This window comes from Hyperolius riggenbachi, chromosome 2, assembly GCF_040937935.1.
Source record: "Hyperolius riggenbachi isolate aHypRig1 chromosome 2, aHypRig1.pri, whole genome shotgun sequence".
Classification (NCBI taxonomy): Eukaryota; Metazoa; Chordata; class Amphibia; order Anura; family Hyperoliidae; genus Hyperolius; species Hyperolius riggenbachi.
Genome location: NC_090647.1, coordinates 324,347,246 through 324,371,545, shown reverse-complemented (window position 1 = coordinate 324,371,545; position 24,300 = coordinate 324,347,246). Strand labels below are relative to the sequence as shown.

The window sequence follows — 24,300 nt, the reverse complement described above, 5'->3', positions numbered from 1 at the left end:
CAAGTCATGTGTAAAGTGTCTGAACCTGGCCCCGACCCTCTACTGGGTCACTGTTCCTGCCCAGGAAGTAGTAGTCTGCAATAGCCGCCGTGTCTGTGCAGTTTGCGTGCCTGCTCAGTTCGAAAGCCCTCACATGCGCTGTCAGTGATGGGAGCACGGACACGGTGGCAGAGGGCTTCAGAACTGTGTAGGCGTATTGTGTGTATGTGTCCAAACCGCTCCTGATCGATAACAGGACCAACTTTCCGCTGATAACACCACCAATCAAATTTGCGGCCGATTAAATCTAAACATCAGGATGGAAAATATAGGTCGGTCTGCTGCTGGCAGCAGATCGATGGCCCATAGAAGTTGCATTGGATCTAATGGTGCAGTTATGCCTTTAGATCAATTTTCTGAAATCTATCGGAAGTCTGTTCCTACTTTGTGGCACACATCAGATAGATTCCCATCAGATTCGACCTGACAGGCATCTGACAGAGATCTATCTGATGGTCGAATCTGCTTCAAATCTATCAGTGTATGCAATGGGGAGAAAATGAAATGGTCGCGCATCTAACCAAGATGCACCTGATAAATACTCACTGCATAGGGCTAAAAAGCCTCTCAAAGGCACAAGTGTGCTCATTGCAGTGAAACAGGTGCATTAAGAACTAATGCATCTCACAATACAAACAATGGAAGCAAATCCATGCGTTTTACACATTATCCGGGGACCTTACCCTTATCTTGTTGGGTGATTTTAAACTTAGATAGGGTGGGGACCCCGAGAAAAGGCTGCACGAGCCGTCCCTGCTAACATGCTCTGCAGCGTGGAACACATGTCTCTCTCAATAAGAGAAGGGTAAGGTCCCACGGATAATGTGTAACGCATGGATTTGCTTCCATTGTTTGTATTGTGAGATGCATTAGTTCTTAATGCACCTGTTCCACTGCAATGAGCACACTTGTGCCTTTGAGAGGCTTTTTAGCCCTATGCAGTGAGTATTTATCAGGTGCATCTTGGTTAGATGCGCGACCATTTCATTTTCACCCCATTGCATCAAATCTATCAGTGTATGGCCACCTGAAGTCAAGTAGCTGACACTGCACAGCCAAAATTCGCTTATATCATCCTTTATGAACAGTTTACTTCATCCCATTCCTAACTCATCGCTCAACATGCATATTCCTCTCAACAGTGGCGTAGCTAAGGAACTGTGGGCCCCGATGCAAGTTTTACATTCAGTGTAAACCCCCCCCCCCCCCCCCCCCCACTAAAACTTGCCATTGACAATTACAAAGGGATAATTTGCATATTTAGTAGGTGTGCATTGTGGGTAACCACAAATGTTCATTTATAACTGAATTATTGCAAATTTCCTTCTGTTTTAAGAAGGCAATTACACCAAGCTTTGCTTTTTTAGTAGGAGGGCTTTTTGGTTCCTTTCATCCCCCTATACATTCCTAGTAGTTTGGGTCACCCTGAGCTGCTTGGTTACTCTGTTGGACTGGTCCAAGCCCTATTTCATACAGCCTTATCAATCCCTGCCATGTACTGATGAGGACCAAAAGTCTGAAACAGGCTGTCTACATGTGGGTTTGATATGGCTGTGTAAAACTTAAAGCTATAGGCTTGCTATAAACCAGCAGTTCTGGATGCTTGCTTGGCTTAACAAGGGTGGAAAGGGATAATTTGCATATTTAGTAGGTGTGCATTGTGGGTAACCACAAATGTTCATTTATAACTGAATTATTGCAAATTTCCTTCTGTTTTAAGAAGGCAATTACACCAAGCCTTGACAATTACAGCGTCAGAGGTGCAAGGGATGGAAAACAGTTTGCTAATGATTACCACTATTCAAACTATCTATAGAAGTCATTATTATGAGCACACACAGGACCAATAAAGAGCTAAATTTTTTTTTGTGCTTCCTTGGCTCCCGCCTTTCGACAGGGGCCCTGAATGCTAGGGCTTAAAGCCGCACACCTGGGAAAAATGACAGTGCCTTTATAACACTGCCACAAAACCAGGCATGCGGCACCCTCTGGGTCCTTCTCAAAGGGAAGGACCCAAGGGTTCCCTTCCCCCCCGAACCGAGGTTCGGAGAGGAGTGGAACCCTTATCCCCTCACCAGAGGCTCGGGGACCACTTGGGGCCTCTCATTTCCCGAAGGCATGAGAGGGCTCCCCTGCCCCAGTTGTTGCCAACTGGGTTCATGGGCTAAGTATCTACCGGGAGGGAGATACACAAGGACGACCGTGGGCAAAGTGCCTTTAGCCGTCCTTCTTGCATGCCCCTGCCGGCTCATGCTTACTTTCTCTGTGGCCCCTTGTCTGACGTGTAGTGCACAGCAAGTGCAATGATCCGCACGTCCTCCGAGGTGCCACAGCTTAACCAATACTTACCATCAACAAGCGACAGGTGGGGTAGGGGAAAAGAGGGGTAGGGTAAGGGTGTACCTGAGGCTTTATTGAGGGTTAACACACATGAAGGAGAGAGGAGGGGAGACAGGACAAACCTGTGAAGATCAGTCGTCGTCCGGCTCCTCCAGAGAGTCCATGAGGCTGTAGTCTCTGAGCAGGCTGTGGATCAGTCTGCGACCATCCTCCCTGGACATCATTTCCCTCCGTCGTACAAACTTGTTCCTGGCGCACCACATGGCGTCCTTAAAGCAGCACATGATGCGCCAAGCTTCCTTGATCTTCTCTTCTGAGTGATCTCCGTCGAAAAGTCCATACATCACTGCGCAGTGTGTAATCGCTTCTCTTGGCATAACACCCGACAGTTCTTGTCCCAAGGGGTCCAGCAGCCTCTGTGCGTACGGGCAGTCCCAGAAAATGTGCAGCGATGTTTCTTCCTGGACTACGCACAAGGGGCAGTATCTGTATCTGCACAGGTTCCTGGAATGCATGAAGGTCCTCAGGGGCAGCCCCCCTCGGATGGCCATCCAGGACAGGTCTTTGTGCTGGTTGGTAAGTTTCCTGGATGCCACATTCTTCCATACATACCTGGAGGTGCTGTCTGGTAGCCCTAATACTGCAGTTGAGGGAGGGCCCAAGGGCCCTGATGCGGTTGCAACCTCTGTAACCCCTATTGCTACGCTCCTGCCTCTCAAGCCAGACTTACTTGAAGTGCATACTCCCAGTATTAAACATTATGAATATGAAACCTCCAAAGGTATAGAAAAATGCAAATAAAAAGTCGGCTTTACAAGATTTAAAAAAAAAAACAACTAAAAAAAACAAACAAACCCCAAGGAGCCAAATCTGGCCGTATGCATGCACTCCGCAGACAGCTTCCTCTTACACACTACAACTTCCACTGTGCACTGCTGTCCAACCACATAAACTACACAGACCAGCGTGCCTCTGACCACCAAGAGCCTACAAATCCCATCACGCACAAAACACGTAAAAGTCTCCAGGTGTGCCTTTCTAAAATAATTGTATCGCTCTCATCAGAAGTAGTGAGTTCACTAAATAGTACCTAATATTTCCATTATTCTTTTACCCGAACATTATAGTTCCAAGTCACACTACATTTCCCGGCATTCTGTGATGAGAGTTACGTAATTATTCTGCTCCCTCGCCAAACATTATTTGCCCATGCGCAGAGATTTCATCCGCCTGCACGGACTACATTTCCCATCAAACTACGGTTCCTCCTGTGAGAGGCCCAGCGGGGTGGACTTCATGCCCCAGCATGCTCATCGGCCCAGAGTGGGGGGCGGTGCTAGCGGCGGGCGGAGGTGGCTCAGAGGCTCTCAACGCAGAGATACGGCGGAGAGGGGAGAGCGGCGCTGAGACCGGGGAAATACCGGACTACCTGGCAGAGCATTGGCCACGCGTGCACGAGAGTTAAGAACGTGAAGCTTGTGCAGGCTACTGCGCCAGCGCCGAGTCACTCAGGAGCCCTGTGGAGACGGGAGCGGCAGCAGGGGAGAAGCAGCACACCGGGGACTCCGGGCTGTCACAGCTCAGCCAGCCGCCTGTGGAGAGCCTGTGGGGGGAGCCGAAGCTGAACCTTTTCCACACCGCCCCCTGCGGGGAGTCAGTACTGAGCCGGGGCTTGGGGATGATGTGACCATGCTGAGCGTACCCGGACCTGGAGCAGCCATGAGCGGCCGAGAGCAGCCGGCGGGGAGCGGTCAGTGTGGGCATAGAGGGCACCGAGGAGGGAGGGTGGAATGGAGGGGGAGGCGGCCACTGCTGGAGGGTTATCCCGGGGCATGTGTGTGTGTGTGCGCTGTGTATGTATGTGTGTGTGTGTGTGTGCGCGGAGCTCGCCATGGACCAGAGCATAATAAGCGTGGCCAGTGTCCAGCCATGACAGTGCGCAGACACGGCCGGGAGAAGCCACTCTCTCCTGCACGGCTGCGGTACGTGTCAGCAGGAGGAATTCTCAGGGGTCTCTCCTCTTCTCCACTCTGTATACCCGGGGGTGTCTAATCCAGCGGATGATGTGCACACAGCAGCATCTGTCTCTTATTTCCTCTGAGTCCACACTCATCCCATTCCATTATCCTCTCTCCTGTAGTTTCTGTGCCTGGATTTTCTCTTGCCAGTTGTCTTCTGGCTACTTGCGCTATGCTCTGTCCATAGATCTGTGTGTCTCGTTTCCCCGATCCCCGAGGGGAGCTCTATCTTGCGCCTGGAATGGTATATACACATGTGACGTGTCTGTCACTTTCTGCATCTGAAAGGCTCAGTGCATGTCTTTCACTGCACATCTTTCTGTTTGACGCTAGTGCAATGACGAGTGCGCAGGCCTTTCCATGTTATGGAGTTTTTCTTTTTAATTATTAAATCCTACCTTAGTGTAATCCCGTGTGTCTTTCAGCACACACCCTCTAGATACTATAGTTTCATTGCCTTCTTACATATGTTTATGGTCCATGAAATCTGTATATGCAATCTTTGATAGTATACATTTTACAAGTCTGCAGTCATTGGCATCACAGTCTGCTGTGTTCCTCTATATAAATAGATACTCTTGAACAAATCTGCCTTTTTATTGCTGTCAGTGATAAGCACAGTTATTCAACTGCTTTGTTATCTGATGAGAACTGCAGCCTCCTCCATTTCCTCATGATCACCTCTATATCTAGTTGTCACCTTCACATCATTGTTTTACTGCAGTTTATTTATGTACCATAAATAAGGTCTGATAGCATGTCATCTTTTCCCTCAACTCCCCTCCCTTCCCCCTCGGTGCTAATTAAAAGGTGCCATTATGCCCTCACAGGAATGGAGGAGGGGCGTAGGGTCAGGGGACATGTGTCCCAGCTCAGGTGACATTCATTGTCTGAGTGCCTCTCATTTCTCCCCTTTCCTTTAACCCCTTTGGTAAAACAGAGCTTGGAGGTATAGCAGGGTAGAGAACAATGGTCAGTCTGTATGTCTTATTTTGTTTTTTGTTCTCATAATGGTAGTAAAATTGCATTGCAGTGCCTTGATAATTTCTGTGGATTTAGTGTTTGCTTAATATTCCTGAGAATATGCAGCATTCTCAATATTAATTGTGATGTAAATGTCTTCTCTGTGGAAGTCTTGCTAGAGAAATTGTTATTCCAAAATGCACTGAACAAGATAGCTTGCAGATTCCCTTTTCCTGTGTTAAACTGTTTATTTTTTGTGTGTATTATATAAAATGTGTCTGTGTCCCAGGCAAAACAATGACACTGAGGGCTTTACAGCCAATCACCGTGAAGGGGAGGTACCTGGGAAATATCACACTCATATATATACATATTTACATTTACACAGTCTGCAGGAGCTTGAGGTGGTAGAACGAAAGAGGCAAGTCAGAAGTAAGTGAATGTTCATGTTGAAATTATGACTATTTACGGATTATAGCGTAACTGGTTGTTTTTCATTTGGCAGCTGTCATTTTTGTGTAGATAGGTATATGTGGATTTTGCAAATATGTAGATCAATTTATACTGCTGATGATTAGCTGTAGCGTATTACTGTGTTCTTTGGCTTGCTTGATATTAGCATTGTTCAGCAAAGCTGTATCTGTGCAAATCTTTCTTTTGTTAGCTTACAAACACTGGTTATTTACTGAGTTTATTAATATGGTATATGCTTTACGAGCTAGGATGTGTGTAGATATGTCGTTAAGCTATGCTTGCAATAAAATAAATGCTGCATGCGTTTTTGTTATATCGAATGAAATCCATGTTTTAGTGTGCAAGACTGTTCTTTAATTTTAAAAGGCAGTATTAAATAGTGGATGCGTTGTTTTTTTTTTTTCTTTGTGATTGTCTGGCTTTCTATTTGCATCCTTTACTAAAAGTTTTCCTGTGTCATTTTAGACACTTGCAGGTGTGTCTTGGGCTTAATATTAAGCCCTGTTGAAGAGTTGCTGCTTTAATTATTAGGCTTTTAGAATTGAAGGCTTCCTTTTTTTTTTCACAATTAGATTATTTTAGGCTGCAGCTCGTTACAATACTATCTGTATTTATATTCTTTCATAAATACATTTAGTCGGGGTTAATGTTGTTGCAGAGGTAATTTTAGATGCCTGTGTCAAAATCGGATGTAATGGTTATTGTAAGGTAGCTCATTGTTAAGACCGAGATAACTGATTTCTACCATCTACCTTCAACCTTCCAGCCACCCACACACTCAATGGTTTGCACATTCTATGCTCACTGTGTGTTCTAACAGCAAGCAAAGCACTGTCTAATCTCTCTCTCTCTCTCTCTCTCTCTCTCTCTCTCTCTCTCTCTCTCTCTCTCTCTCTCTCTCTCTCTCTCTCTCTCTCTCTCTCTCTCTCTCTCTCTCTCTCTCTCTCTCTCTCTCTCTCTCTCTCTCTCTCTCTCTCTCTCTCTCTCTCTCTCTCTCTCTCTCTCTCTCTCGTGTATGTATGTATGTTTGATGTGACTGAATCGTACAACAGTTCCTGTGTCTATGAGAAGTAGCATATATTCTTCTTTGTGTTCTGCAGCAGTAGTTATTGACACTGGATAATCACAGCTGATTGCTACTTTTTTGTGTCTTCTTAGAGCACTAGATTTTACCTGAATGCCCTCTTTCCATTACAGAAATGAACAGGTGGGATAGGTCAACCTGAGTGTGCCTGTTAACTAACCTTAAAAATGAGTCTGTTTATTAATTTCTTGAGAAGGGTAGGCATACATGGGTCTATTACGGTACAATATTTCAAGTCACTCAATTGAATAGTAATTCATTACCATGCTTTACGCTTCATCTTATTAGATTTCAGCAGATGTCTGTCAAGCATCGATCAAACCACAAATATTATACTGCTTGCTGCAGTGCAACACCATGCAACCATCAATTCCTCACGCACTTTCACAGAGATTTTCCAACATGTCCAAGCACACTGTTTACAAACTGCCTGAAATCGATTGAAGTTTGTTGCAAACTGTGGCGCTGTGATTTCACCACAATGGCCTTGGAAATTTGCACCACACATTATAGCTGTGGTGCGACTGTTGAGGGAGAAAAAAAAAAGTAGAATTAACACTGGACTTCCAAAGAATCTCGTCTTCTCAATCTTGTAACCCTCTGCAGCTTCTGTGTTGCCCTGTGGCACCTGGAGCACTTGCGCCCACCGCAGGTACTGTGGCCTGTCTCATATAGACTAATGGCTACTGCGATGAGCTGTAGCGGGGGATAGTATTGCAGTGTTTCCCCAGAATTTTTTTTTTCCAGCAGGTTGCCATGAAAAATTAGCTGGATGGGGTGAGACAGGGAAATACAGGGGCCATTGCTTCCATTGGTGCAAAGCAGTTCCATAGGGGCAAACTGGGAAATTGCCTAGAGCCCCAGAGCTGGCTGGGCCTCCATGTCTCCACCCAATTGATAGTGCTCCTTCAGTACCCTTGCAGAGTATCAGTGTACTCCTCTGACACGTGATTGCTGTGTGCACATTCATTCACATGCGGAAACGCACACGACATGCACACAGATGCAAACAAACGTACAGACAGACACCCACACCTCAGACAAGAGAAGCTTATCTCTGGTATGGCAGCAGCATGAGGAGGCGAGGCCAGACAGGAAAGCTACGAATCATTATATGCAAGTGTGTGCATCCTGCACACACTTGCAGCTCTCCAGTCCTATTGTCAGCAGCAGTGGGAGAGTGTTTGAGAAAGATCGTCTAATGCAATGTTCCCCAACCCTGTCCTCAATGCCCACCAACAGTGAATGTTTTGTAGACATCCACAGAGGTGGTTAATCAGCTATGCTGAGACACTAATTTCCTCACCTGTGCATGTTTGTGGTTTTCTGCAAAACATGTACTGTTGTTGGGCCTTGAGGACAGGGTTGGGGGACGATGGTCTAATATACCAGTGAATCGTGCTGCTGCAGCCTAGAGTTTGCTGCCTGAATTGCATGATTCAGGTTTGCACGATGGTAATTTAGGCAGCAAACTCTAGGGGGCAGCAGCACTGTACACTGGTGCTGCTTACAAGCCTGTCCAGAAAGCTGCCAGTGAGTGATCCTCCCCTTAATTATTAATCACTGCTCTGCTGGATGGCCCCACCTCTGCTTTTGCTGCCCTGATAAGAGAGCCATGACAACCTGATGCTCACCAAAATTAGCCGATAGGTCTTGGGGAGAACACTGGTACTGTGACGCTACATGCGTGAAAGGGGTCTGAAAGCAAACCAATATTATGGTGGATATCTGAAAGGTTGAGTGAAAATGATTGATTGAATTGGCTAAAAAAATCGATGTATGTCAAGCATTGGTCCTTTTAGTGCCAGTGTACGGCTTGATTTATGAGAGAAACTACCAAATAAAGATATGTAGATGCACTTTGAAAACTAGAGTTGTTGCCATTAGTGACCAGAGGAGTAGTCTGGTCTGTTGTTTCAAATGATGTCTAATTTTTAGATGACACATTTTGATTGCGATTAGAGCATGGAAAATCTCAATATTGTCTCCTTTTCTCCCTGTACTTTGGGTACCTGTAGATCTAAACATGTATGTAACAAGTATGCACTGTACATAAAGCTACCAATGCCATTTTTTGTTGTATTTTTGTTGAAAACATTGCATTTTTTGGACTATAAGACTCCCTTTTGCTCCCCAAAAATGGGGGGGGGAGTCAGTGTCTTATAGTCCAAATGCAGAGAGTTTCTGACTTGTGAACACCTGCCAATACGAATCTCCAACCCGGCGCTATGTCGGGGGCTCCCTGTACTGTGCCCATGCAGAGGACGATATGGGGGGGACAAACGGAGGACACGGGGACACCAAGGGACAAAGGACATAAAGGGGCATAGAGAAGGACACTGGAGGACACAAGGAGAAAAAAGTGACCCATTCACCATGGATGCCCCAGGTTTAGTATATATTTTTTCCCCCCTGGTTTTTGTCATCTTAGGCTAGTTACACACCAGGACGTTGCGTTTAGGGGACGTTATAGGGCACATAACGTGCCCCTAACGCAACGCCTGGTGCTCTCTGGTGTGGACGTCGGAGTGAGCCGCGTTGTGCAGCTCACTCTGGCGTCCGTGATGCGTACTCTTGGGCGCATGTGGCATCATTTGGTCCCTCCCGGCCAATCGCCGCACAGAGCGGCCGCTCCAGGAAGTAAACACTGCAGGTCACTGAGTGCAGTGAATATTAGCCATGTGCCCGGCCGCTCTCCCCTCCTCCCCAACATGACTGAGCATGTGCAAACAGTCTAACGCGGCTTAGCCGCGTAGAACGCACAGCATGCAGCACTTTGCTGCGTTACAATGTAACGCAACGTGGGCAGTGTAAACAGCCCACTTGTGTTACATTGCTGTGCGTTGGGAGAGCGTTACAGGCTGCACTAACGTGTGCCTGTAACGTCCCTGTGTGCAAGAAGCCTAAACCTAGGTGCGTCTTATGGTCAGTAGCGTCTTATAGTCTAAAAATATGGTACTTTTTGGCCTCTTTAGATCATTTTACATGTTTTGACACTTGGACTTTTCATCACAATGGAACTGTTCTGCACATGTTTTTTTTTTTTTCTTTTTTTTTTTTTTTCCTCTAACAAAACTGGTTATCACTAGTGAAAAGGCATGATTGAGATTCAAATAATCCCAAATTGATGCAAATTTTTATTTAATTTTATGCTGTTAGAAAATGGACCAAGCTGAATTTAGGTCTCTTATTCGCGGATGCCGACCACAAGCGGCATTCAGCTGCAATTACATGCAACCTTTCCGTCGCCCATGCCGAGCGCTATCAAACCTCCAGTCAGTGAATGGGAGCAGCTGACCTGCGGTGAATTCGCCACTTGTCAGCAGCTTGTGGAGAAGAGGCCTTAATTGGGCATTTTTCAAACTGCATTCATTTTCATACAATTGGCTTATTGCATCAACTGGGTATTTGCATCTCAGTGACAATCACTACTAGTGGGTAGTGTCAGAAGCACTGACACTACACTGCATGTAAGAAAATATTAATAATGGCAGTATTTGTATAGCGTCTTTCTCCTGTCGGACTCAAAGCGCTTGCGAGGCAGCCACTAGAGCGCACTCAGTAGGCAGTAGCAGTGTTAGGGAGTCTCGCCCAAGAAACTCCTTACTGAAACAGGTGCTGGCTTACTGAACAGGCAGAGCCGAGATTTGAGGCAGAGCCCTTAACCATTATACTATCCAGCCAAATTTGTGAAGTAGTCTACAGTCCAGGAGCCAGAAATTTTTCTAAAGCTGGCTTCACTGACAATTAGGAAGAACTTTAGGAGTTATATATATATATATATATATATATATATATATATATATATATATATATATATATATATATATATATATATATATATATATATATATATATATATATATATATATATATATATATATATATATATATATATATATATATATATATATATATATTATTAAAAAATTCCTCTTTCCTGGTATTTGCCAATCCCTGTGTTAGCGTTTTTAATTTATTTTTTTGGGGTTTGTTTTTTAAACTTTTGTTTATACTTTAAGTATTTTGAACTCTTTTGTTGCGTTTTGATTGGGATCTAATAGAGTAATGTCAGCATTTGATGTTGCGTTTGATAAGCACTGCTGTAGAATGTGCTTTTGTGATTGTGTTGTCGGGGAACATGCAACATAATTACTGTACATGGCATTTACATCATAAGTATATCTAGTAAACACATCTTACTGTATAAGCAATCCACTTTACCCTGAAAGTACTTTCTGTGACTCTCTTGGATGTAAATAAATTAATAAAAAATGGTCTGTACAACTGAAATTCTCTATTATTATCTCAATTATTTTTTAATGACTTCTTGTTGTTATTGTATGTAATTTCTAAAGTGGTTGTTGCATAACCCCTTTCCCCATCCATAGGGACAAAACCATTAACCTGTCTGTGTACAAGTACAAATATTACTCACATTTTCAAAATGTGACAGTCGTGTTAGACTTGGGACGAACACATTATTTATTTATTTTATTTACGCAAGTAGTAACAGCATCACAGTATATGTAGAACAGTATGCATGCAGCCTGAAACATGAAGCTTGGGATTTCTAGTGGTAATGAATAGGGATAGTCAATGAGATACAAATACATTTGAGTTGATGCAGAATTATGCAAATTTTGTAGGCCAGTTTATGCAGCTTGAATTTTAATGGCCCATTTTCAAGCTTTAGGAGTCTGCACAATCATTCATTAATATGTAATTATTTGGCTCTCATTGACCACCCCTAGTAATGATCAGGAAGCAGAGGAGCATATACTGAATGGGTGGTATTCCTGCTGCTGTGAGCCTACTGTTAATTCCAAAGTAAGGGCCAGCGCACACCAAAAACCGCTAGCAGATCCGTAAATGCTAGCGGTCTTTGAAGAGTTTTTTTTTCAGAGCGATTTTCTAAACATGCCTAGCAGTTTTTGGAGCGTTTTTTATATTTTGCTGCAGTACAGCTGTAACTGAACAGCTACTGTAACAAAAACGCCTGGAAAACTACTCTGATTTTGCGTTTTTTCAGAGCAATTTTCCACTTTCCTATACTTAACATTAAGGCTGAATCGCCTCAGAAAACTGCAAAGGTGCTGCAGGACCCGAGTTTGAGTTTGGGGAAAAAATTAGCCGCTCTGGTGTGCACCATCTCATTCACTTTCATTAGCCAAGCGGTTTCCCCCCTGCAAGCGCTTTTAAAAACGCTCAGAACCGCTCTTGGTGTGCAGCAGACCTAACAGGTTACCAAAACGCCCCCCAAAACAAATGATCCTGTGATAACATGGACCCGATGACCATAAATGCATGCAGGCATGGACCACTGATGGCGTGCTGTGGCCTGTGAGCAGCAGTTACTGCTATTTTATTATTTACTTATCCCATTGTTATTTGTATATTTCTATACTTTCTTTCAATTATACTTAGATTTGGTCCATGCAGTATGTTCTTCCGTATCCGATTGATACTGCCTGCGCAACACCTGATATTTCAGGGTTATTTTATGTCATATACAAATCTTCAGGAGTCCTTCGATTATGCAATGTTATTTTATTTGCAGATTATTAGTTCTCTCACTGGCTCCTCCTGTGGCTCCCCTTCCTAAGTTTTTTAAAACAGACAGCACTTGAGAAGAACGCTTAACTGTTTTACAAATGTTAGTCATTCAAATTGACATGATATTCCCAGCATTGCTTCATCCATGATAATGGTTGGTAAAATATTCACATTGCTGGTCGGGTCGAAGAGTTGGTTCTGTTCAGTTGGATTGATGTGGCTTCCGGTAACTGGATAACGTCACTTCTGTTTCCAAAGAACGCCACTCGGGCCGCTCTGGGAGTCAAGTGATTTCATGTTTATCCTTGTTGAAGGGGGTGCTGCTGCTCCAAAAGTCAGATTTTTCTTTCAGGCCGGTTGCAAACATAATTAAAGCTGTGCGATGCACCACAGAAAACAAACTTCGTATAACCCTGCGGCGACAGGGTAATATGCATAGCGCCGCCCCCAGCTAGGCATGTGCTCCCTGCTGGGCAGGTAGTACGTCACTGGGATTCGCGTTGGTCCACGCGCATAGCCATGTCGCAACGCTCTCCCTTCGTGCACACTTGCTGCGTTGCCCATAGACTTGCAATGCTGCATAATCTATGGTAGGCATGGATGGTACGGTAACGCACTGCATCCTTTGCATCAGCATTGTGGACATTTGGATACTTCTGGCGCACCATGTTGCATCACATGAACTGTGCAAGTTTCCATAGATTTGCATGGCAAGGCAGCATACAAGGGCCTTAGTCCACTTTTGCCTACATTCATGGTCATTGGGTTTATATGATCTCTATTGACATTGGATCTTCTCAAGATCATTGTTAAGGTAGCCATACATCCTGCGACTTGGCATTCAATCGACCATCCGTTTCGATTATTATAATCGAAGCGGATAGTGCGAATTGGTCACATAAGTCGATCATGTATGCAACAAGCTGTTGGGCCGACTTGGTCGATTGGGTGCATGGCAGTAACGGCGAGCAATTTCGGGACGATCAAACGCTACTAAACTCCCAGGGCTGCCCCTCTAATGTTAAGTGAACTCCCCCCACCCCTGTTGCCCGTGCATGTTATAAATTACCTGTCCACGGCCTCCACTTGTCCTCCGCTGCTGTGGGCGCATTCCACTCTACTAGTAAGGGCGCGCGTGTGACATCAGACGTCCTACACGCGGGCACGTTAGCAGGCAAACACGTGGTGCATGTATATGAAGAATAGAGTGCGCCCGGAGCCATCGGGGAATATCGGAGGTCGCGGACAGGTAATGTATAACATGCATGGGGGGGGCACTTAACATTAACGGACAGCGTTGGGACGACGAGACGGTTGGATGCGGTGTCACAATGCCGATTCTGGATCGATTTCAGCATGAAATTGATTGGGAATTGGCCTGCGGTGTATGGGCAGCCTACAGATCTCTCTCTAATCAGATTCGATTTAGAGAGAGATTTCTCTTGGTCGAATCTGCCCATCATCGCTAGATGTTTGGCTACCTTAAAGCCAGTGGTTACCGATTTAAAAACCAAAAAGTCAGATACTCACCTAATGAGAGGGAAGGCTCGGTCCTAATGAGCCTTCCCTCTCCCGGTGCCCTCGGTGCTGCGCTGGCTCCCCCGTTCGCGTCCGCCACCGCAGGGACTTCGGGAGCACTCGGGCTTCCGAAGACGGGCCGCTCCATACTACGCACGCACGCGCATGCGTAGTATGGAGCGGCCCGTCTTCGGGAGCCCGAGTGCTCCCGAATGCTTCTGAAAGTCCCCTTCGGCATGCGGAAGTGGCAGTATTTGACCGAACTGGTCGAATACTGCCACGGGGGATCCTGCGCGGGACCGGGCATCGGGAGAGGAGAGGGAAGGCTCATTAGGACCGAGCCTTCCCTTTCCTTAGGTGAGTATCTGACTTTTTGGTTTTTAAATAGGTAAACATTCACTTTAACTCTTTGGTAACCTTGGCATTAATGGTAGGCTCACAGCTGCAGGACTATTTCTTTGTTATTGCCTTTGATCTATAATTTACATGGCTGCTCATTACCACTAAGAACCTAAAGCCATCATGTTTCAAGCTGTTTTTTGTAAATGCTGCTGCAATGCTCATATCATTGTATGCCAATGTTGTCCTTTGCCATTCTTTGTGATCTGCTATTTTCCTGCACAATTGTAATATTTGTAGGTATTAGCCAATGTTTGTAATGGAGTGAATTTGGAGTTGTCGGCCAATTTTGGGTACCTAGAGTCGGAGATGGTGGTTTCATAAACTGAGGAGTCGAATTATTTTTGTACAGACTCTACAGCCCTGCCATAAAGTACTCAGCATTTCTGCCTTTTTTTTTTTTTCTTCTTTGCCTGTTAGTGTGCACATTACCCATTAGTTTTTTTCCCTTGCATGTAAAGGCTAGTGCCACAAAATTCTAGTAGTTATAGTTGGGTATCTACTACTATTTGGATGCGTGTCTCACCTGTGATGCTTGCACATGCAGACATCCTTCAGTGCTGGTATTTGTGTTGGGGTAGGTATATTCTTTACTATTGATAAGCAGAGGTTTTTTTTTTTTCTAATATCTTAAATGCAGTGTTCTCCCCTTAATCTTTTAGCCGGGTGCTCCACTTGGCTAATTCTGGTGACCATCTGGCTGTCATAGGCTCGCTGCCTCCTATGCTGTAAGCAAAGTTGCACCTGCCCTGCATTCCCGCCCCCCTTGCACCCCACCCAGCTATTTTTTCATGCTGCCTGGCTGAAAAAAAATTCTTGGAAGAAAACTGTATTGGTTCTTAGTTCAATGAAGATTTGCATGTTGAGGAAATTTTCTGTTGTTTGCTACTCTTGACGTCTTTAGTTTGGCATATGTTAAGTGATCGGTCAAGCATTGGATAAGGGGCATGCCTATGTCAACTGTTCTGACAGGAAGTCAGGAAGAATTGGTTTGGTAGTTCTTGACACTGTTCTGGGCAGAAAAGGGTCTTTATTAAATCCTGAATTCTGATCTAAAAATGAGATTGTGCCAAATTATGGCCTACTGACCCATAGCTACCTTTTAGTTTGGTGATCACTATATCAGATCACTCAAGTCTGCTTTACCGCTTGGGGCTAATATCTGAGAGCTGCATCATCATACTGTTGTCAGTGACCTGCTCCACAAATGGTTAATTGCTCAAACTTCCAAAGTGGTTTACTGGTATCTGATGTTAAAGGGCACCTGAGGTGAGGAGGATATGGAGGCAGACCTATTTATTACTTTCAAACAATGCAAATTGCCTGGCTGTCCTGCTGATCCTCTGATTCTTTTTAGGACCTGTTTCCACTACACGCGGACTCTGGATGCAGAAAAACTGACTCCAATGAATGCCTATGGGCCTGTTTCTACTAACGTGTTCATTGTATGGGAAAATATGTATGCATTAAGTGGAAACAGACCCATAGGCTTTCATTGGAGTCAGTTTTTCTGTATTCAGAATCCGCATGTAGTGGAAACAGGCCCTAAATAACCATATCCAGAAATCTGGATGCAGAAAAACTGGTGCAGAATTAGTGGAAATAGGCCCTGAGCAAGTATGCAGATCAGATGTGTCTGACTGGGTTAGCTGCATACTTTTTTTCAGGTGTGCGATTCACTCTAGTAGTACCTAAATTGCAACTGGTATTACTTAAAGAGAACCTGAACTGAAAATAAAAAGTCAAAATAGCCATACACAGGTCACCTCCTGTGTAGTCTACTCCTTAATCTTTCTCCTCTCCTGCGTCCCATTTGTCCACTGTGATCAATGTATTTCTCCGTCCATTTTGAAAATGGCCATTACCCCCTAACAGCTTCCTGGTCAGCACACTGTTAAACTGTAATATAGCCCACTTGAGCCATAGGGCAACATGGACATTGCCTTGCACATTCAGTTGTAACTGACAGCTGCTGATATATAACTGACAGAAACTGATATATTTCAGTTCTGACAAAATATTGTCAGAACTGGAAGGGATCACTGTAAGAAGAAAATGGTGAGCCTCTGAGAGGAACTGACGGTGAGGTAAGCATGTAATATTCATTTGCAGCTACGTCATGTGTTTATTTTAAATTTCCTCGCTTCAGGTTCCCTTTAAAAGGACATAAATATGGTAGTCTCTATATGCCTAACACTGCAGGTTCTCATTAAGGGCCAGTTTACTAAAGTCGCTGAAGATCCTCCCAAAAAATGTTCTCCATCTTTTCTCAGTCTTTATTTAAAGGGAACCTTAACTGAACGGGGGGTAAAGAGTTTCACTTACCTGGGGCTATTACCAGCCCCCTGCAGCAGTCCTGTGCCCTCGGCGCCGCTCTGGAATCCTCTGGTCCCCCGCTGTCACTTAGTTTCATTTTTGACGACTCACCAGTCGCCGGCCGCCATGCGTATTATTGGACGCATTCACCAATGCAATTAGCGCTATTGCGGACCGCAACGCGTACAAAAATATGTGTTGCCGCATATCTACGCGTGCGTAATGCGGCAACGCGTATTTTTGTACGCGTTGCGGTCTGCAATAGCGCTGATTGCATTGGTGAATGCGTCCAATAATACGCATGGCGGCCGGCGACTGGTGAGTCGTCAAAAATGAAACTAAGTGACAGCGGGGGACCAGAGGATTCCAGAGCGGCGCCGAGGGCACAGGACTGCTGCAGGGGGCTGGTAATAGCCCCAGGTAAGTGAAACTCTTTACCCCCCGTTCAGTTAAGGTTCCCTTTAAAGCGGAATACCTGCATTTCAACTTTGCTCTAAAACATTATTTACAGTATATTATATGCAAACAGCATTTTTTTTTACTAGACCAGCATTGGAAGGGTTACACAGGGCTTTAAAGTTCCTGGAGATTTCTGTAGAAGCATCCAAAGCTGACATAGATACATTTTGTTTACATAAATGTATCTAAGTGTTAAATGTGACTCATCTCTCTGACTGAGAAGGAGCTGGAGGACAGCCAAAGAGTGTGTAACATTTCTCAATAGATACATTTCACTAAATAGAATGTAACAATCTGAACTTCTGCAGTTCTCTCCACGGAACTTTAAACCTCTGTTTAACCCTTCCAATGCTGGTCTAGTAAAAAAAAAAATGCTTTTTGCATATAATATGCAGTAAATAATATTTTAGAGCAAAGTTGAAATGCAGGGTTATATTCCGCTTTAATGTCAAAATTGCACTGCCATCCTATTTACAAATTGCGGTGTGCTCAATCAATGGTGCAATTGTACAACTTTTCCTGATAATACCTTTGCCATTTTACCTTAAGGCCCTGTTCACACTTGAGAACGCGAAACGCTAGAGATTAGCTTTTTGAGTTTATTGAGCATTCGCGATTGAAATACATTGCAATAGTTCAAACACGAAAAATGCTGCATGTAGCACATTTGCGTTTTGCGCTAATTGCAAATCGCTGGTGGTCGTGGCAGTGATATGAGTACTATATACTTAGCAGTGCGCCAGTGCTTTAAAAAGCACTAGTGATCGCCGGCAATTAGCGGTAAACGCCCGCTAATTGCCTAAGTGTGTATGGGCATACTTGAGGTGACTTGCTTTTTACTCATGGAAGGAGCAGGCATGTATGTGCAGGAGTCCTCATGACCACCGCTCATCACATTGCATGGTGCCTGTTTATGGGATGTCTCTGTATGTACAGTATAATCTTAAAATTTACCTTACAGGTAATACAGGGCCTACCTACACTAGGATCAGAATAAGACATTCTAAGAATATCTATCTACGTGCCTCAACCTTCGAGCAAGAAGTATCGCCCTGCCCCCAAGGCCGGTCCAAGCCAGAAGAAGGGGCCAGTCCAAGCAAGAAGTAGCGACCTGCCCCCAGGGGCGGTCCTACACTTGCCGACCGAGCTGGAGGGGGTAGCGGGCAGGAAGGGGGTATTAGGCATAGCGGTGGGGAGGGGGGGGTCATACCCCCTCCCTCACCTGGGTCCCCCATCTGCGCTCCCCCTCTAGCTTAAATTTAGCAGCAGCCGCCGCTATTACTAAGAGGCTGTGGGCGTCGAGGACTCACCTCTTCCGCGTTCCACTGTTGTCACTTCCTGCAATGCCGTCCACTTACAATACAGTGGGCGGCATTGCAGCAAGTGACGACAGTGGAACGCACGCTGGAACGCGGAAGAGGTGAGTCCTCCCCGCCCACAGCCTCTTAATAACGGCGGCGGCTGCTGCTCAGCTTAAGCTCGAGGGGGAGCGCACATGGGGGATCCAGGTGAGGCAGGGGGTGGTCCGATTACCCCCCCCCCCCTCCTCGCCGCTGTGCCCAATACTCCCTTCCTGCCCGCTACCCCCTTATGCGGCATATGGTACGCTGCAGGTCGGCTAGTAGTTTGAAATCCGTATGCTGGGTACACATGTTACCTTTTTTTTTTTTTTATGCTGTTTTACGACCCGATCTTTATTTTTGCACGATTCTGCGCTCGATTCTCTTATCTTCATTAGTTTTTCTTATCTTTTTCCATTCACTGCTATGGAAAATCGAGCGCGCAAAGATCGGGAGCAGTATCGGACATGCTGTATTTTATCTATCTGAGCCATCTATCGCATGGAAAATCGTACAGTGTGTTCCCAGCATTATACTAGGTACACACCATACAATCTTGTTAGATTTTCTGTTATGCTGGGTACACACATTACGATTTCCCGCTCGATCCGCGGGATCGTTTATTTCCAACATGTTCGATCGCGTTTTGATCGATACAGGCATAGATTTTGCATACTCGAACGTGTCGGAAATCAAATCGATCCTGCGGATTGAGCGGGAAATCGCAACGTGTGTACCCAGCAATAGATTTACCTGCCAGATAGATAATTTCCAACATGTTAGAAATTATCTATCTAACCATCTATCTGCCTAGCAATTAGGCATTATTCTACTCGGCAGGAGATAACCAGAAGCCAATGCACCAGAGATAATGACCAGTCTCTACCAGTACGTTACAGAAAATAACCTAACAGAAAATTGTATGGTGTGTACTAGGCATAATCTCCAAACTCGTGCAGTGTAGAAGGAAAAAGGTCCACAAAACTGCATCTTAAATGACAACGGTAGCAAGAGGCCTATGAAGGCTGTCCATATTTATTTCCTTTTAGGCAATAATGGTTGCCTGGCTACCCTGCTGATCCTCTGCCTCTAATACTGTTAGCCATAAACAAGCATGCAGCAGATCAGGTGTTTCTGACTGTCACATATGACGAGTAGCTGCATGCTTGTTTCTGGTGTTATTCAGACACTACTAATGGAAGAATGATCAGCTGGTCTGCCAGGCAACTGTTATTGTTAACAAAAAAAAAAAAGACAGCCTCCATAGTTGTCTCACTTCAGTTGTCTTTTATCCTCCCCATAGACCTGGTGGCATGCACAAGCACTGTCTAGCATTAGTAGACTGGAGCTCTGATGCAGCACATTCCTTGCCTCTGGACCATCAGAGCTCCAATCTACTAATGCTAGGCATTACTTGTACATCTGTGTGCCACCAGGTGTTATCAAGCATTGATTGAACTGCAAGCATTGTACTGCTCGATGCAGTGCAGCACTATGTTTCCATCCATCCCCTACCTGCTCGCATGGAAAACTTCCAACGTGGCCAAATTCACTTTTGATTTAAAAACTACTTTAAGGACCATTTTGATTGTTAAAAAAGTAGGGAGTTAAAATCTGACAGAATAGACAGGTTTTGGGCCAATCCATCTCCTCATGGGGGATTATCAGAGTTTTTTTATTTTTCAAGAGAATATCCTGAACAGCAGTTTAACTGCCAAAATAGGAAGATACCATCTCCCAACTCACTTCCACACTTATTTGTCAGTTAGACTTCAAACTGCTGTTCAGCAAATGCTGTTGAAAACAAAGAAAACCCTGAGAATCCCCTATGAAGAGATGGACTGGCCCAAAACCTGTCCGTTCTGTCAGATTTTAATTGTCTACTTTTTTCGCGATAGTGGTCCTTTTTAACATTGATCAGGTTTTAATCCGCCATATTGTGGACAATAGATGGCTGGTAGAGTCGTGATCAACACTGAAAATTGACACGATAGGTGATTTCAAGCTCTGAAGCGATTAGTGGTTTCGTTTTGTTTGAGCTCTTTATGCCACTTAAAATTGTTTAACACAGTTAGTAGTCTGAGAGTAGCTGCTCCTGTGCACTGGCTGGGTACTTGCTAGCATGTGGCACAGACGTTGGGGAGGTGCGCTCCTCCTCCCCGCCAAATGGAGTCAGTTCTGGCGCAGCCGTATATAGACAAGACGGTGCTGGTATTACAATTGTGTAGTTCATCCTCCTGTGTGATGGCGGCCTTACACTATAGTGTGCCAAAAGATCACTTTTTCCAGGTAGTCAGTGGTGATCATTTTGCCCATAACTCTGTTTGCGCAGCTATATTGATTTGACCCTCTCAGTACACTGTTAAAACCATTGTTACTTCAGCTAGGGGGGATCCTGAGCTGGAACGGGCATCAGGAGAGGGATCTATAGGACCCAGAGCCTCCCCTCTCCTTTTTTTTTTTTTTTTTTTAATTTCTTTTAGGTGGCGCTTCCCATCAACTTTAACTTGAAATATGCTTATTATTCTAAGTTGATGCATAATTATAGAAATCTTACCAGAAATTCTCTTTCTAGTGGTGATATGTGCATGCGCGGCCTGGACAGGTGTGCTCCTGTCTCTAGGAGCAATCTGCACCTGCATACGCTCCCAGGAACACAACTGGCCGGGCCACGCATGCACGACTTGGCCAGGCCTTTGGGCTGAATTACTGGGGATTTGAACCACCCAGGGAGACAGCGAGGGACAAGCGGCCTTAAGGGTGTTTAGGGCTCTTTCACAGTGCGGCGTTAAAGCCGCACATTACAACATGTAACGCACAGTAACTTACAGCAATGAAAAATCAATGGGCTGTTCACAGTGCAGACGTCGCGTTGGTGTCTAATGCTGCACGTTAAATGAAAGTGCTGCATGCTATGCGTTATACAAGTTTTTAGCTGCGTTGGACTGTTTGCACATGCTCAGTAATGTTTTCTTTTTTTTTTTACGCATGCGCCGTTTTCGTTCTATCACTGTGCGACAAACGGCGCACCAAACGCAGGGCTAAATAACGTCAAAAATATAGTCTTTCAATGCGTGGCATTGAGGGCACGTTATGCGACCTTAACAGATCAAATGCAACGTCTTACTGTGTAAGGCCTTAACCTCCTTGCCGGTCCAATTCCCGCCGGCAAGGAGGCAGCGCAGCACTTTTTTTTAAAGTTATTTTTTTCAAATCATGTAGCGAATAGCCGCTGAGTGGTGTCATCCCCCCACCCACTCCGATCGCCTCCGGCGATCAGAGTAAGCAGGAAATCCCGTTCAGAACGGGATTTCCTGCAGGGCTTCCCCGGGAGCCATGGCGACGGGGCGGGATGACGTCACCGAAGTCATGGACGTCAGAGGGAATCCCGATCCACCCCTCAGCGCTGCCTGGCACTGATTGGCCAGGCTGCGCAGGGTTCTGGGGGGGGGGGGGAAGGTAGCGGGCGAATCGGTGGGTAGCGTCGGCGATCGCGTACCACACGCAGCTAGCTGCGTGTAGGAAAAAAATTATGCAAATCGGCCCAGCGGGGCCTGTGAAATCCTCCTGCGCAGGTTACCCTGAGCTGACCTCGGGATAACCGGCAAGGAGGTTAAGGAAGCCCCAGGTAAGTATGGAACCTGAGACACTTCTCGTCTCAGGTTCCCTTTAATAAACACAATTCAAACATGGCTGGCACTGGCGTGTAGCTTTTTAAAGAAATTAGCTGGCAATCTAAGGGTTAATTGTACTTAGGCCATTCTGGAACTATAATATTAAAGGCCAATGAGCAATAGCTTTGAATTGTTTGCACCTTTAAGATGGAAGAGAAATCTTCCTTCCACTCATTACAGGCCAGCTCAAGTATGGTGCAGCTATGGTTGTTGACCTGAATGTGTGTGGCACAGCTTTTCAGTGTGTTTGTTTCATAGATGTAACAATTTCTCAATACAACCTTCTTCATCCTCTTATGTACTTGAGATTCTGAAATGTATACATTTTGACTGTATATATAGTTAATAACATTCAGATTCCACAATATTTTCTGTGCTTATAATCTACTTTGAAAGATCACTTCAGTGATCAGCTGTCAGCCCTGTAGTGCATCACCGATACACATTGCTACTGCGCATGCACAGAATGCTCCAAGCAGTGAGATCGCTAGAGGCGCATGTCCGCACTTGTGCAGATCCACTATGGGGCTGGCAGCTGGAGCACAACGGAACTGCTACAAAAGACACGCAGACTTCTAGGGACTGGAAGAAGCCCCAGGTAAGTAAAGCTGTATACAGTTTCTTTACCACGGAATTCCTTTAAAGGAGCCATGTAGTGAAAGGGATATAAATGCTACCATATTTGTTTCTTTTTAAAGAATTGAAGTGAGAAGAATATGGAGGCTGTCATATTTATTTCCTTTCGAATATTGCCTGTTGCCCTGGAAGCCCTGTTTATCTATTTGGCTGCAGAAGTGTCTGAATAACACCAGAAACAAGCATGCAGCTAATCTTGTCAGATCTGACAATGTCAAACACCTGAGCTGCATATGCTTATTCAGGGTCCATGGCTAAAAGTATTAGAGGCAGAGGATCAGCATTATAGCCAGGCAACTAGTATTGCTTAAAGGGGAACTGAAGAGAGAGGTATATGGAGGCTGTCATGTTTATTTCCTTTTAATCAATACCAGTTGCCTGGCAGCCCTGCTGGTCTATTTCTCTGCAGTAGTATCTGATTAAAACCAGAAACAAGCATGCAGCTAGTCTTGTCAGATCAGACTTATAAGTCTGAACCACTGAAACACCTGATCTGCTGCATGCTTGTTCAGGGGCTATGGCTAATAGTATTAGAGGCAGAGGATCAGCAGGGCTGCCAGGCAACTGGTATTGTCTAAAAGGAAATAAACATGACAGCCTCCATATACCTCTCTCTTCAGTTCCCCTTTAAAGAGACTCTGAAGCGAGAATAAATCTCGCTTCAGAGCTCATAGTTAGCAGGGGCATGTGTGCCCCTGCTAAAACGCCGCTATCCCGCGGCTAAACGGGGGTCTCTTCACCCCCAAACCCACCCCCACAAACCTTGGGCGTAGACTTGGTCGTAAATCTTCTTTTCCTGGAGGCAGGGCTAACGGCTGCAGCCCTGCCTCTAGTCGCGTCTATCAGACGCGCATCGCCGCCTCTCCCCCGCCCTTCTCAGTGAAGGAAGACTGAGAGGGGTGGGGGAGAGGCGGAGATACGCGGCTGCTGCGGCGGTTAGCCCTGCCCCAATGCGGAAGCGCTCCCCCGCTGTACGGAGGGGATTTGAGGGTGAAGGGACCCCCGTTAAGCCGCGGGATAGCAGCGTTTTAGCAGGGGCACACAAGCCCCTGCTATCTATGAGGTTCAGACTCTTTAAGTAAATAAATATGGCAGCTTCCATACCCTTCTCGCTTCAGTTGTCCTTTAAACTATGCCTGTTTCTTACTGATCCTGTGTTTCTAAGGGCTCAGCAAAGCGCTGCTACAATGTATCATGATCATCATTGCAATCCTATTTTTCTGGATGTGCAATGCATCGGATAATAGTGGGAAAATATCCTGAGGCTAGGTTCACACCTATTAAAATTCAAATGCATTTTGTGAATGTGCGAAAACGCATTCACCGCACATAGATAATCGCACTTCTAAAATTTTACGTTTTGCAGTTTCTCATGTGGAAGGGAAAAAAAAAGTACTTAAAAGTACTTCTTTCAGCATACATGAACACATCACAGCTTTTCTGTGGACCCTGCCTAATAATTAAGCCACTGACCCAGAATGACT

At 45.2% G+C, this 24,300-nt stretch overlaps 1 protein-coding gene across 2 annotated transcripts in view; it reads left to right on the top strand.

Moving 5' to 3' along the window:
* Window positions 1-3,662: 3,662 nt before the first annotated feature.
* The window catches only part of AHDC1 (AT-hook DNA binding motif containing 1), a 157,512-nt gene continuing 136,874 nt past the window's right edge, over window positions 3,663-24,300 (top strand). For both annotated transcript variants that reach the window (XR_011026297.1, XM_068269256.1), the window contains exon 1: window positions 3,663-4,129. Coding sequence is in view for 1 of the 2 variants with exons in the window: in XM_068269256.1 (XP_068125357.1) it covers window positions 4,069-4,129 (61 nt within the window). In the remaining variant the exon portion in view is untranslated. The remainder of the gene's footprint in view (window positions 4,130-24,300) is intronic.